Here is a 15,779-nt window from a genome sequence, read left to right as displayed (position 1 = left end):
TTCTGCAGAGAGACCCAATTTTCTCCCTTTTTCACCTGGGGTTTAAACTATTAATTTAATTTCAGCCCCAGGAGTTTGAAGATAGTAAATCAAATAAGCCAATCAGTAGAATCCTTATTGTTAATCACTTTATACTTGAAGGTAATACCATGATATGCTATTATGCAACCATAAGAACAACATTCCTTTACGCCTCTCAATTTTTTTTTCTTAGGCGGCCAAACAGTAAAAGCTGCAAGCATGCAGAGACTTTTCATTTGTTTTTCTTTTCTGCACCTTTAGAAATGCTACATCGTCTCTAGAAACACCCTATCTTTTATTTTATGCACTATTTCAATGAGTGACAGAGAGCAAACAAAGACCAAATGAGCAGGTTAAAATGCAGGCTTCATAATCTCAGTACCTTCTCGCTATGGCTATGTTCCTCGTTTAGAGTTGTGCTACTACACGTATCTACCCCAGAGTCTTTTATCTGAGGCTCAGACCATTCCAAGTCCTCTTCCAAGGAGTGGCCACCAAAGCACACCATTTTCTTTTGCCTCTCGGGTAAGGTGTTAGAATCCGACAAAACTGCCTGCTCACTAGTTTTTCTTTTTCCCCTTTGACTGTCCCCTATAGGTGTGGGATAAAACAAAGGATACAAAAAAGAAAACATGCAAAGGTGTAAATAAAACAAAGGAAATGTGAAATGATAAAAGAAACTAAATGGTAAGGCTCCACATGTCTCACCAAAGACATTGGGGATGCCTCACTGCTATGCCAAGACGTATGGTCCAACCAGTTGTAATCCATGTCTCCTGCGAGAATCAGACAGACAAGATAGTGCAGTAAAGGAAAGGTGAAAGAAAGGACAGACAAAGATACAGTAAAATTGTAAAGACTTCTCTTCATCCTTTCTGATTCATAACCTCTGCTAGCCGGACTTGCAAAGTGCTTCTGAGAAAAAGTTAATGCTCCAACAACAGCGTACGTGGAATATGAAATACAGTGAGGAAGGAGGGGGCTGTGTGTGTCTACTTGTGCATAAAATTATGTACAGTGTAAAGCATCATTGCTTCAGAGTTTTTAACTGTTCCTAGAAAATTGCTTACAGTAAATCAAGTGAAAAGGCAAGTTGTGTTGTATTCCTACATCCTATTTCTATTTTCAGAAAGGAAAGCATTTGAATATGGAATGAGTTTTCATCATAATCTAAAGAAACAGTTTTGTCGTAAGGAACATATTTCTTTACTTTTCTAGTACAAACTAGTATTTATTCTCACTTCAATAAAACATTCAAAACAATGGCACTTTATATTCAGCTGTACAGTAGATGATATTTTAAAAAAGAATAAAAGATCTGTTAAATATGATAGATTGATAAGGAAAAAAAATATAGTATTTTTAGAATAAAAAGCATATTAACTTTGCCTGAAATTCCCAGAGAAATATCTACTGATTAAGTACCAGGAAGAATTCTAGTAAGTACAGATACCTCATAACTGGGAATAAATGTGCACTGAAATAAAATGGGCTTTATAAGCTGAATAGTGGAAACTGGTCATTCTTACTGATTCTAATTCCTGACTATTTCTGAGAAATGGTGTATTTTCATTGAAATGACTAAATTTAAATGTAGATATCTATTATTAGGCATTAAGAATCCACCACTGCAAATTACTGGCCGTTATTTAAGGGTTTAAAATTCTCAGCAACAATCTCAACTATCACTTATAACCCAAAAGAAGCCATTAGAAAGGAATCTTGGAGTATAGCTATTACGTCCTTGCTGTTCTACAATGAGTATTGCACATTACCTGTACTATATGAAACCCATCATGGCTTTGCCAGCTCTCCTGTTCATGCCTTTTCCCATATGAATTATACAGTTTTGCGTGAGCTTGTCAAGAGCAAGGACTCCTATCAAAATGAACTACATAATCAGTGTGTCTACAAAGAAAACAACTTCTTAAAAATGGGAGAATAAGTTATTGAAAAGTGGAGGCCCCCGGATGTACTGACCATATATACACATTCCCACTGCAAATGTACATATACCTATATACACCAAAAACTGGTCCAGTCTTCACTTGCTACTTGCATGTCCACAATATGTGCATATAGGCATACACTCAAAGATGGAGATTAAATTAGCTTTACAGTAACTGTACTTCACAGTACAAATGTGCTGTACAGACAAAAGTTCATCCTATAGACATTTATACAAACATATGTTGAGCAGTGTTGGGCTCTGGCATATACACATCCACATTTCAGATGTACACACTGACCTTCAGTTAAAGAAAGAAATTCTGGATCTTTTTTTTTTTTTAATAGAGTTATCCAAAACAGTAATCTACATATATTAATGCACACAATAACGTGTAATATTATTGACTTCACATATTTTTTAAGTTGTTGAGAGTGATAAATTATTTAAAGTGATATCTTAAGATTTTTAAAACTTCCCATGATACAGTAAAAATAAAGCACACTGGTTATTTTCCTACTATAGAACTTTTAATTTCTGTCTACTTTTGGGGAAAAAAAAATATCTTAAGGTAAGTTCTTTTACAACCTGTAAAGAAATTTTACAGACAACTTTCAAATAACTGAATCTAGAGACCTCTAATTCTTCTGCCTAAACTTTGGATACTTATTGTACAGATCTGTACATCTGAATTAATTAGCCTATTTTCCTGTTACAAACAGTGAACAGAAAGTGAACTTTTTAAGGCATAGTTCATTTGATCTCTTTTAAGTGTGTACTTCCAGGTGAGATAAATCATACCTTCCTTATACTCAGAATGACTTATTTCGCCTCCACTGCTTATAAGCGAGGTCTCAGTGACTCATTCAGATGGTCATTATCTTTTCATCAGGAGGATCCTACTACTCTAAATTACTATTTCGACATAGCCTGAAATATTTGTTTATATACCCAAGAAAATACTAAAACTATCACAGAAAGGACTCTTCAAGCTGTCATGGAAGGCAAGTCTACTGGACTGATTTGATACAATTAGAAACACCAAATATTTCTTTCAATATTTCATTTGAACAGGGGTATCATAACTCTTTTTATCACTCTTCAGCTTAGCAGTGATAATGAAAACTAAAAGGATCTCTGGACCAGCTTCAAGTGTTTTATGTGCCTAAACACTGGTCTCAGGCTTATCTGCTCGTGTAACTGATTTCTGCTTCCTAAAAAGGTTTCCAAGAGTCCTCTCAACCATGAAGTTATTATATGGTGCATCCACATACTACATGTGTCCAAGATTAGACACATTTATCCCAACACATCCGAGGCATTAGCACATAGAAACTACCTACATTTTAAAAGATCCAATTATTTTGCAGTAAGTTACTCTTTAGGAAATGGTAAGCCCTGAACCTAAACCTGCATGGAGGACAAATGCAAAGTTTAGCCCATTGCCAGATTAAAGCACTCTCACTTCCTGCTCTACTATTTTCCCCTCTCCTTTTCAGTCAAGATGTAGAAAGCTGACTTTCATTTTAATTTAGTTATGCTTCACAGTAAATATCAATTATTCTAAAACTATAATAATAAGAAAATAAGCAACAACTCCATCTAAAGACTGTTTTTTCCACATCTATATTTTTTTCCCATTAAAATATGTAGCTATATGTTTCAAAAAAATTGTCATAGAAATTAGAAATGATAAAGCCCCTGTAGGTCATCTAGATTTTGCCCTTAACAGTACATTAAATCATCCAAATGGCAGGTCTAATACTATAAAATACTATTAATAAAATATTAAAACTTAGAAAAATTTATCCAGGATAACACTCTGGAAGCCCTGTAGCATCTAACATTTCTATGAGAGAGATGTATTGCTTAGTACATCCACACTTTTTTGAGGTACAATGAATGACTTGATAAAATCACTGGACATAAATTTTTCAGTGCAGGTTCTATAAATATTAAAATTTTGACTAGGTAAAAGATTTGTGAAATCTTGCAAAATTGAAAGTAATACATGTAAGACAGATAGTTCTTTGTTTCCCTGCAAGAAAAACCGTTAAACCATAAATGTTCCGTAACAAAGACACTGTGGTTTTAATGCTGACTACCAGAGAATGTACTTGCTGGTCTCTTCCACAATAGCAGATGCTTTATTATTGAGAATATGTGCATTTAGAGTGCACTGCAGAAATGACTCATGAAAAAATGTCACCTTGTTGATAAATTATGTAAGCTATAATATCAAAACCATCTTTCATGGAAAAAGGAAATGATAACAAGCAAGGTACAATCTAACTAATGTCATTACAGCAGCATTCAGATGCCTCCTGAGTTCAGGAGTGCAGCTGGATACAAGAAAGGACATATGTGAGGTCTGCTCTTATTAATGTCAGTGAGGTCTGTGTGTCTATGGAAAGCTTGCATGGACAAATCATGTTGGGAGAAAAATCACATCAGTGACCTAGCCTTTCTGTATAAATGATGTTAATCTGAAGCCTTTGCGAGCTTACTGATGTTTACTATGTTTCACTCATTTTCTTCAGCCAAAACCAAATAGGCAAAGGAAAAGCTTTTCTTCTTCTCCATCCAGGAACCTGAAGCAACGGGAACTTCCCATAGAGACGGGACCTTGAATGACACTGTATATTTAAAAGAATTCCAGTCTTTTTCCATTTTCCTTCTATTTTAATATTTGATTATGTATTTTCTGCTTCTTAGAACAGCTTTTCCACACAGAAATACAGTACTTAAGTACCTTTTAAAAGGCATTAAGTAATTTGAATCTAACCTACACAGAATGTGTCTGTTCTTTCTTGAGTGTTGTCCAAGTTCATGGTCAAGTCCAAAACTATTTATCTTCCAAACAGTTTAGACTTAAGACACTCAATTTAATTGGCGATTCTACATGTGCAGAGTCATTTGGGATGCTCTAAGGTGCCCAAACCTTCACACAGGAAAATGGAAAGTTCTTCCCTTGCTGAATTAAAAACATAATCTTGCTTTGAACGAAGTAAAATAAAAACATGTTTCTTCAAATTCAGATCTCATTGCCAAAAAGGACAGGACCTCGCCTGGTGCAACCAAGTCTGCCCTCTTGGAAGTCCAGTGTGGCAGTTCTGCTGACCTCCCTCCTCACTTCTCCAAGAATCAAAAACTCTTATCATTTCATGATTATTATGCCCAAGACGGCCTCCAACCATCTCAATCACCCACAAGTTCTCCTCTATTCACAAACAACAGGTACAGTGGGGCACCTTCCCCATTTGGCTCCCTCACCAGCTGTGTCAGGAAGTTGTCATCCACACATTCCAGAAACCTCCTGGACTGTTTTCTCTCCGCTGTACTGAATTTCCAGCAGACATCTGGTAAGTTGAAGTCCCCTAGGGGTAGCCATTGCAAGACTTCTCCCAGCTGCTTATAGAGTATTTCATCTGTCTCTTCATCCTGGTTGAGTGGTCTGTAACAGACTCCCACTATGACAACTGCCTTGTTGGTCTTCCCCCTGATTCTTATCCATAAACACTGAACCCTATCATCACCATTGTCAAGCTCTAGACAGTCAAAATACTCCCTAACACACAGGGCTACCCCACCTTCCTTGCTTATCCTTTCTGAAGATTTTATAGCCATCCATTGCAGCACTCCAGTTGTGCAAGTCATCCCACCATCTTTCCATGATGGCAACTATATCATAGTTTTCCCACTGCACAGTGTCTTCCAGCTCCTCCTGTTTGTTACACATGCTGCGTGTGTTGGTGTAGATGCACTCCAGTTGGGCTACTGATCTTACCACCTTTTTGGGGTGAGAAGCTCTAATTCCTACAAGATCATTGTCAGGCACTTCTGCTCCAAGCTGATTTTTAGCATAAGACCATAGTGAGTAGAGCACATCCCATGTTACTTGATTCTTCTCTTAACTGCCAGGCTCCCAGTGAAGACCTATACCAGAACAACTCTGGAGAGAAGCAGAAAGTGGACTACAGCTATTGAAGAACTTTCGTTTAAGTAGGTTCCTTTCTGTGTTTGCAATACTGTCTATCTAGACTGCTACACAGAGGGTGACTCCAAAGAGAAGCTACACAGATAGAATTGCCAAGAGTTGATTATATGGGTGCTTAAACAATTGCTTTGTCAGCTCTGGACACTTCATTGACATGCTAGCATTTGGTGCAGGAACAAATGCAAAGATGTCTGGTGCATGTAAAGCACAGAAATATTTTTCAGCGGAGTCACTAATGCAGTTTGAGCACTGATGACAAAAGGAAGCTGCTTCTTGCAGGTCTTATAGCAGGCTTTGAAACTTCCTACCAAGCATTTCAATATTTCTTGTTTGGAAATAATTGTTCCCCTGGATTTGTCAGCTTTTGATATGGAACAGCCTATGAAAATGTCTGAATGTTCTGGTTCTACTAAAACAAGATATTGTTCTTTATGTAAGGGATATGAAGTATAGTCTTGACTTTTAATATATGAAATACAGAGAAATGCAGTAATCAGAAGAAAAAATGTATCAGTCTTCATTATTGATAAGGAAGCTGTGGACCACACTCTGATGTTTGCACTTAGCCTTGACTATGCAAATCAGTGGCACGTATTCTGAGACCTTACTCAAAGGCCTCATGAGCCTTACTGCTAGGGGCTGGGAAGTCTCAGGGCAATCAGGTAAATAAATCCAAAAGATCTAGAAGATCTTTTGTCAGATCTCCTAGAAAGCAGACTTTGATCCACTTGTGGGATTCAATGCTGCAGTTCTTAAGTCAAGATTAAGTAGTGCAATTATACTTCTGCACACTATGGAACTTGACAACCATAAGCACTAATAACAAAATCATGATGCACAATTAATCAGAAACTTCTGATTTGGAGCTTAGAATACTAGCAGATGTTGTAACAAGTAGGTAAGCATCCCTCACCTGAAAAGTCGACACACCCAAAATTCATCTCAAGTAGTTTTACATTTCTATATCTGAAACAGTTATTCTTAGCTCCATTCATCTGACTTGTTTTATACATCCACTTTAAGGTTGACATGAATTGGACTTAAGAAGTTTCTGGTTTTCTTGAATGACTGTAAAAGAATTCAAGATTATTAGCTTGGGTGTAGAGGCCTAGTTTGTGGATATCTACATTTAGTCACATGGAATCGCAGCTCTGATATATGGATCTACAGATTTATACAACCACTACATGTGATAAAGGGTCCAAGAGTGATTTTGTGTGACCCTACATAACTGTCCTTGTTAATGGTCAACATCCACAAACAACTGAAATTGTTATGGCCAAGAAAGAAATAATAAAAGAGCAGCTACACAGTTGGAAGAAGATCCCGAACAGCCAAGTGCTGCACCCCACAAGGTAGGTGAGAGAATAAATTGGGGAAAGGGGGAGCACATAACAATGCATACCCATGTGGCAAGAATGATGACATGGAGAGCATGAGGGCATTGACTGGAGATACTGCCACCAAAGAAACTTCTCTTGTTTACATGTGTCAGAATTTTAATTTTTTTTTAATGATATTTTTAGGGAAAGATTTTATTAAAATTGAAGATTCTAGTTTACCCTCAAAACAATGTGTAGTCTTGTTTCCAACTACTACTAATACTGCTCAACAGAAAGGATATTACTCTTAATGGAAAGGATCATCTAATGTAAAAGGTGAAAGGGTTTCAGCATGACTATTTTGTTCTGGTTGTCTTTCTGAAAATGAAACTTAGCATCACTGTTGATAGACGAATATTTACTGGAAGTATTTTCTTAAGTATGTTTTGCTGGAAGGATTTGTATTCCAGGAAAGACTTTCTTCAAAATTACATTTTCAAAAACAAAATTAGGCTTAGTCTATTAGTCAAGTATATTTTTATAAAGGTCTTTCCTTGGAATAAATTGAAAGAAAGCATATCAATATGGCAAATACATTTGTATGATAAATTGTCTAGTTCCTGTAGAAAGCTACTGTGTATTAAAACCAGTGGGCTGGAGACAAAATATAAAAGAAAAAGACAAAAAGAAAAACCATAACTTCTCAATGGAAGTCCACAGTCATCAGACTCCCACTGGAAGAGGTGCTTCCAGTCACACGATAGTGCACATACTAGATGACCTCATACACCTACAACCATGTCTCTCATATGACACCTGGAGTGTAACCCTATACGTCACACCATGGCCCCTATCATGTGATCCAGTACACAAACTCACACTCTGGGCCACCAAGAGAATGGACTTGTACTGTTAAGAAGTCATAGGGAATAGCCAGATATTTTATACTGGGAACCCAGTCTACCACTGCCAGTTGATATCTTATTAATACTCTCCGTTTCTTAGATTTGCACACCTTTGTTGTATGTTCCTTGCTACTGTTTCTATTAAGATCAGGGAAAACTGGAACTAATTAAGCATGACATCCTACAGACTTTTCGCTTGTGTGATTGTCTTTAAGATTCTGTCTCAGGAAGATGTTTACTCCAAATTACACTTTTGACGCCACTTCAGGAATTTTCACTTTTCCACTTCTTCCTTCTCTTCCCTTTGTAGGAAGTTTTGAGCCTATACCTGGAAAACTAAATTCCTTCAGCAGAATACAAAGGAAAACACATTTTTGAAAACTTAGATAAGATAGTATTTCTGGATCATGCCCTGCAGTAAGTAATTAAAAGTAATTTACTACTTCTCAATTCTTTTTCTAAATAGTCTAAATTTTCAGTCACTTCTTACAGGATATGCCTTTTTCTTCCCTATTCACATCCACAAAGAGCATATATATATTCATATATATATCTGTCTTAATATATACATCTCCTTTGCTTATCTGTCACTACCATGCATCTCTCCACCCTAGGGTTCCAACCGACAGCTTCATTGCAAATTCTTCACCAGCTCAGGCTTGGAAGCAATATCAGCAATACCAGCTTGCCTATACCTGAATGAGGGATCCATTTAAAGGGGAAACAAGCACTACTAGTAATGCAGGGGAGAATAAAACCCATTAATACCATTCAAGAATCCCGTATCTGGTCCTTGTTTCAGCAGCTGAGTCCTGTGTAACACTGGGATGATATTCCCATCAACTAAAAGTAGACAGCCTAGTTAAGAATCCTGAATGACCCTACTTCTCTTCACAGACTAGTCTACTGAAAGTTAACAAGCTCTTGGATATAATGCACATAGGAATTAACTGGTGAGAAAAGGTGAGAAAAAACCCTGTGTTCCCCAAATCGCTGGCTCAGAAAAATGAGTCACCTTGGAAAATGACTGTTACACAAGCACAGAAGATGCAATGGTTCTATGATGTGTTGGAGCTGCTGCACAACCGGGAACTGATCTGCACATGCACAACAAATTCCTTCCTCAGATTTTGAAAACAGTTCAGGCAAATTCAACTGTCTTGCTGACAACAGCAAAGCAACAGTAAAACCTGCCAAGCCAGCTGGAAATGAGAGCCTTATACCACTCTGGAAGAGAACTCAGTTCATAATTGGAGCACTATGAAAATTTGTGAGAAACACATGCAATGTTTAAGAAACAAGTTTGGGTCTTTGTGCTTGTGATACCTATTTCCATTAGATTTTTCTTTTCACCATTTTATTTACACTCACTGAAGAAGGCTTGGTTAAAGTGAAGAAATAAGTAGCTTCAGGAAAACTTTATTTAGCATTATTAGACATATTTACTTAAGCAATTCATTTTGTGCTGGCTTACCCTATATTCATCTTTCCACACATACATATCCTGAAATTGTGACTTTGGCAAAATGACTGTCAGAGTAGGTCCAACAAGTCTGCCTGGCATCTGGAAGTCTCAGGCATAGGATTTACTGCACAGGCACTGAATCCTAAATGTGAACCTATTTCTATTTGGATATTTTGGACAGACACATGAGCTCTCTTCCTTTGAGAGGCAATGTTTAACCAGGTGCATTCTAACTTATTTCAGAAATGAGCATCTCCTGGCAGGGCATCAATACCAATATTTTCTTCAAATAATACATTTAAGGCTACTAGAGCTGCTGAAAGCAATGCAAATAACAAAAAATATATATTTATTTTCTCAACAGGTATACATATGCATAGATCCTTCTAATACTTACTAGTGACAGAAAAAAAAAAAACAAGCAGAAAAACTAACCCTGTATATTATGTACTTATTTACTTCAAGCTTTATTGCTTTGATGTCAACACTAATTATTACAGAAAATAACCCTAAGCTAATTTGAATCCGTCTATCTTAATTACTAAGTAAGCTTCAAATTTACAAAGTGAAGACAACAGGAGACCATGAAAGACAGAAAGGGAACGGCTTCCTTATGAGACGTGATGTCAAATTCACAAGCAAGAACATAAACTTAGCATGTCAGGTGTACTCATGACAGAACTGTATTAAGAACTGTATCAAGAGAGCAATCGACTGTAAATAAAGCTGAAACAGTGAGCATGTCAGGAAGGAAAGGAAAATCTGCTTAGCTTAGTTTTAAAGAAAGATATATATATTAATTCATAATAGCTTTCTATATATTTATCCCCAAAGTCACATAGAGATCATCCTAATAAAAGGAGACACTACTAACACAGGAGATGCCTCCCGCCATAGGCACATCATTATCTAAAATCAATTTCCATTATCAGCCCAATGGCCACCCATATATTATGAGTGAGGATCAGCCAGGGATTTCATTGATCACATCTTTTCTCTTTCTTTCCACTACTTCCAGTCAGGGTCACTGACATTTTGCTACCAAAAAGTGATATTAAGAAATACTTATCTTGTGATTTTCAGTACGACATAATCAGTGAACAAGTATTTCTGTGTATCTAACAGAATAATACAATGAAACAACAACAATATATCATTTAAAAATAGAAATATTTAAAATTTTGAATTGAAACAATCTTATAAAATAATCAAACCAATATCTAACTTTCAGTTCATTGTTGCATTTTTCTGTTCAGTTATTAGGTTTTGTCTGGGAGGAAAAAATATCCTCCACTTTTACCCTTGGATTTAGCTGTTGTCCTATAAAGACAGCTTGAGGGAGGCATTAATGCACAAAAGGACCAATGCACATTTTTGAGCATGATATTCCAAATAATTTATTACGAGCTTTGTATTACATACTTGAACAACTAGGCATTTTGAATAGCAAACCACCACTCAGGAGTTAAAAGGACTTATTTTCTTGTCAGCAATTTTCAGTTTGCATTATGCAGAAAGCCATAGGCAAATTTTAAAATTCTGCCTATCAAGAAGGAAATAAAACTGCAGTGGTATACATCACCAGCTTAAGATTAAACTTTTTGTAATAAGGAAATACAGGATTTCAATACAAATCACAGTATTTTTTTTCTTTAAAGCTGATCTAACATTTCACGTGTGAAATACTAGTAACAGCCCTTCTGATTGTCTGGAAAAGGGTATTTTTTAACTAATGCAATCTACTACCTTCTCAAAATTGATTTCTAAACTGGAGCAGACACAATATAGCCTCACTTCACTGTTAAAATTATCTGATCTAAGAAACAAGAGCTTAATCACAACAGTAAATCCAAACTATCAGCCACCCCTGGCAGCAGACATGCCGTAAACGGGCTAGAAACACGCAGTATATCTGCTGATTCAGTAAGCTAGAGTGACAGGAGAAAAATCAGTGCAAGAGGGTTTTTCATTACCTTGACACTGCAATAAAATCCTCTGTAAACTAGTAATTGGATCATTAATTATTGATCTCCCCTTTAATAGTCACGATGAAGAAAGTAATTCAGTATATGTAAAAACACCTATTGTTTTGAGTTTGGTTAGATGTTATTTTTGTCAAACCACCTTCTCTGAAGGAGATTAATTATCTCCTTAAAGAGGAACAGAAAACCTGAAAATGAAACTCCAGTGGATTCCAGAAGTAACAATCATAATGCGCTGTCTAATTTAGTTTAATACCTTCTATGTACAGGCTTGACAGTGTGATACATATAATCAAATTAGTTTAGAGCAATGATCTGTTAGACTTAGTTTATAGTTTAAAGAACAGATGTGCAAAAATAAAATACCAATGACCGTATTTGTTTTTTAAGACAGCTTAGCACCATCAACCCTATTTTGTGCCTATATATGTTTATATGTATGTATGTGCATGCAGGAAAATTCACATTTGTGTTACATTAACAGGAAGGTTAGGTTGCAAAATGAAATATTCAGAAGGTAAGAATTATATGAGACTTAGTTTGCCATGGAGCATTAATTTAGTTCCTATATGAATGTATTAATGTATAATCTTTCACAATACGACAGCAAACTCCCACGATCCCACAGGACCACAATCATCATCTGTGCACAGAACAAAGGGTGTAGATTAAACAAGCAACTAATCAATATCTTTGTTTCTTCAGTTAATGACCCCTTTCATTAGTTACTGAACATAATCTAAATGCAGATCTAAATACAAAATTACTTGTCTCCTGACAGTATTTCTCTGGTGATCTCAGAGTATGTCAGTTCTGCAGGAATCAGGGTTAAAGTCAAGGAATATTTCTTTGTGGCCTGCCTGCATAATGAAATGAAGGGGATGCTACAATTACCCTCTTTTAAAACGAGCTGCTGACATACAGACATAAAAGCGAAAACTCTGAAATGTTCCAAACAATTTTTAGTACCAAATTTGATAAATACAGGACTTGATTTTTTTTCAATAATTTCTAGGGTTGCAGTTCTGTCTTTTCCTAGCTCTATTATACTAATGCTTAGTAAATAAGAGGAATTTTTAAAAATCTACTCACCAAACAAGCATTACATTTCATCATATGATTAAAATTTAAAAAAAAATCATTTTCCCAATATCCATCTAGGACTGCTCATGTCCATGTATACAAACTGGATGGAAACCTCCTTTTAATAGAAATTGTCTAAGGATGTTCTTCACAAAGAACTGATATGGTTAGTAAAATGTTCTGGAGATATAAAGATAAGATTGTTAAAGGCACATAGAGAGAGAGATATAGATACATTCACATTCCAAAATTAATTTTGAATCCTAATGATAAAAAGTAGATTTTTTAATTGTAATTTTCAGCATCTTCATGATTTGAAAAGAATACAGAACAATGGAAGAAGGCTCCGTGAAAGAATAGTTGGTTGATGTTAGCTCTGTAATTATTCCATTTAGCTGAATAGATAAATAAGGATGTTGCTCAGGGACCTTTCCACAGTCAACAAGAGCTACTCCCATAATTATAGCCTTCATGGTAGCTGAAGCTGTAATAAAAGTTACATAGGGGATTTAATCTCAGTCTCCTGTTTTCACATGATCACAATTCTCCAAAAATATATCTCCTGAGGCTAAGTATTTCCAGAATGAGTTTAAGTAAAAGGTCAGTATTTTTCATTACTTTTTAAGGACAATTCCTTCACATCCTGTACTTGTTCATCTTTACATTTCTGGAAAGTTGAGGTCAGAGGAGGAAAAAAAAAAAGTCATAATACTTAATGCCTGCAAAAACAGCAGGGAATTTCACCTCATAAATTGGACTAGGTCCTACATTATGGAGACTCTTACTGCACAAAGCAGTCCTTCAGCCAGCGTAACTTCTCTAGCTCACACCAACAGAGTTTTTCAGAAGCAAACAAATAGTATAGATGAGCCTAGACCACCATTCTGTTCTCCAGGCAGGAGAACTATATTCACAGAATAGAAGTTGCACATTTCTGATGTAAACACTGAAACTCTACTGCTATTAATGACATTAATAACTCATTCTTGTTACAAATACATCAAGGATAACAAAGCAAAATGCTTCAAAAGCCACCAAGTGACTTCAGATAGAATTGTGTAAGAAACCTATGGTGCAGCCATTTTCAAAACATCATCTTCTCCCTTGCTTCAGTTGCTCATTTCCTTAGGTGTGCACCTTACTTGACAGTATAATTAATCCAGATTAACACAACTCTTCAAATAAAAGGCTCTTCTCATTTGCCTTGTGACTCCCCACATCAGTTTTATCTTCAGATAAACTGCTATGGTACTAACCCACTACCACATAAAAAAGACTAGTAGCAAATGCATCATGTTCTCTCCATTGCCTGTCCTCCTCAGAGACTTCTCAGAGACTTACCAACTTCACTCATGAACTACTTATTCATCTCTGCAGAGTATGAAACTAAAAGCCTTTGACAGGGAAACATAACAAGAAATACAAAAATTACACAAGCAGTTTCCCCTTTTTAAAAAAAAAAAAACCTGTCAGAAATCTGTTAAAATTAAGTTCCATCATTCAAATACTGCTAACAGGATAAGGATAAATTTTTGTTAGCTTTTATGCTAAAGGAGAGGAAAGCAGAGCAGAGGCTTTCTCTTCTCCTCATCATGCATTGATATCTCTGTACAGGACTCAGATGTGAAAAAAATAGTTGTGGGATTCAGCTGGCACAGGTGTCATCAAAATGACCTTAACAGATATGGCTAGCTGACTTGTAAACAACAGAAGGATCATTCTCCTGATTTAAATCTGGCAGTGAATACTTGGAAATGCAGTCATTAGTCTGGCAGTGACTGCTCAGCAATTTTTTTCTTAGACTCCCCGAAACACTCTTCTTTTCTGCCTGTGTCTGCTCAGTACAGACAAAATACCATAGAGCATCTTTGCTGTGCTGGAAGGACTGCAATCCTTGCCCAAGTCAAGGTTTTATAAAAAATTAAAGCCTGGAATAAGCTATAAGGTAACAAATTTATTACGATTAGAACATTTTATTACACGAATCTGTCATTTTTTAAAAGTCCGTGATAATATTTTTTTTTACTGTGATCAGAAATAATTTTAACCTCAGTATTCTTCTGTTACTGCTTACTATTATGCAAGTAAATTTGGACTATTTGTATCGATCAAAAGAAAATAAAATTAGCTTAAAATGAAATCTTGATTAGTAATATTGCAAACACAAACACATTATTATTACTATACATTACATAATGGACTGTGACTTGTAATTCCCATTTCTAGGCTTGATTTGTCCAAATAAAGAGATACCACAGGTTCTTGGAAACATAGAATTGGCTATGCTCATAGCTATACACTGTAAGCAACACAAGCAGTTAATGACTTTTTAGGGTGACATTGCTGTTCTTGTCTATTTTTTTTTAGATCATCTACTGTCAAATCTGATAAAGAACTGGAAAGTATGATATGCTTTGGGAATAACAACTTTGGCAAACTACATGTCTGAATGAGAACAGTTACAGAATTTAACTGCTTCTCTGCCACAATTCAGCATCTTTTCTTTTTCCTTGTTTTCAAATGAGATATTATACAACAAATGGCTTCCACATTTTATATATGACTAGGTTCTTAAAGGTCAGTCTCTTATAATTTTCTTTTTTGTTTGTTTTTACAACATCCTTTCTTTTATAAGCAAAGTATAATAAGCAATTTGTTATGTCTTTTAGTAAAGTCAGAAATAAAAGGTTGATAAAACAAAAATCCCCTGCTCTTTAACCTCCATATATTTCCAAGTGTAAGAGTGTCCCAGAGAGGGAAAGGTAAAAAAACTTACTGCACTTTTTCTTTAATTCCAGGTACTGCACACATGAAGAACTTAGTAGGAGTTTGCCTATTCTCAAAAAGAGTAGAAGGACTTCAGTGGAACTCTTCACAATCTTTTACTGAAGTGTCCTTAACAATCATAAAATCATTTTCTCTTCTTATCTCCAAGATCATCTATTTTCTCCAAAAACTCTGTCACATGCAATCAACATCATGTAATCAGACATGGGAGCTAAATAAATAGGTGAATGCAACGCTAGTGAAAGACAACTTTGGATACAAACTTAGTC

General features: G+C 35.8%; 1 protein-coding gene across 18 annotated transcripts in view; it reads right to left on the bottom strand.

Annotated features, from left to right (window-relative positions):
* Window positions 1–15,779, bottom strand: part of RIMS2 (regulating synaptic membrane exocytosis 2) — a 473,080-nt gene that overhangs the window by 228,841 nt on the left and 228,460 nt on the right. For 13 of the 18 annotated variants that reach the window (XM_086741134.1, XM_086741135.1, XM_086741137.1 and 10 more), the window contains one exon: window positions 730–797. In XM_086741134.1, the coding sequence (XP_086597260.1) occupies window positions 730–797 (68 nt within the window). Of the gene's footprint in view, window positions 1–403; window positions 613–729; window positions 798–15,779 lie in introns of all 18 variants that reach the window. The other 5 variants (XM_086741147.1, XM_086741150.1, XM_086741149.1 and 2 more) reach the window with 1 other exon arrangement.

Source organism: Chlamydotis macqueenii, chromosome 2 (genome assembly GCF_036417535.1).
Source record: "Chlamydotis macqueenii isolate bChlMac1 chromosome 2, bChlMac1.mat, whole genome shotgun sequence".
Lineage (NCBI taxonomy): Eukaryota > Metazoa > Chordata > Aves > Otidiformes > Otididae > Chlamydotis > Chlamydotis macqueenii.
Note: the sequence above shows the minus strand (reverse complement) of the source record. Positions and strands in the feature narration are given on the sequence as shown.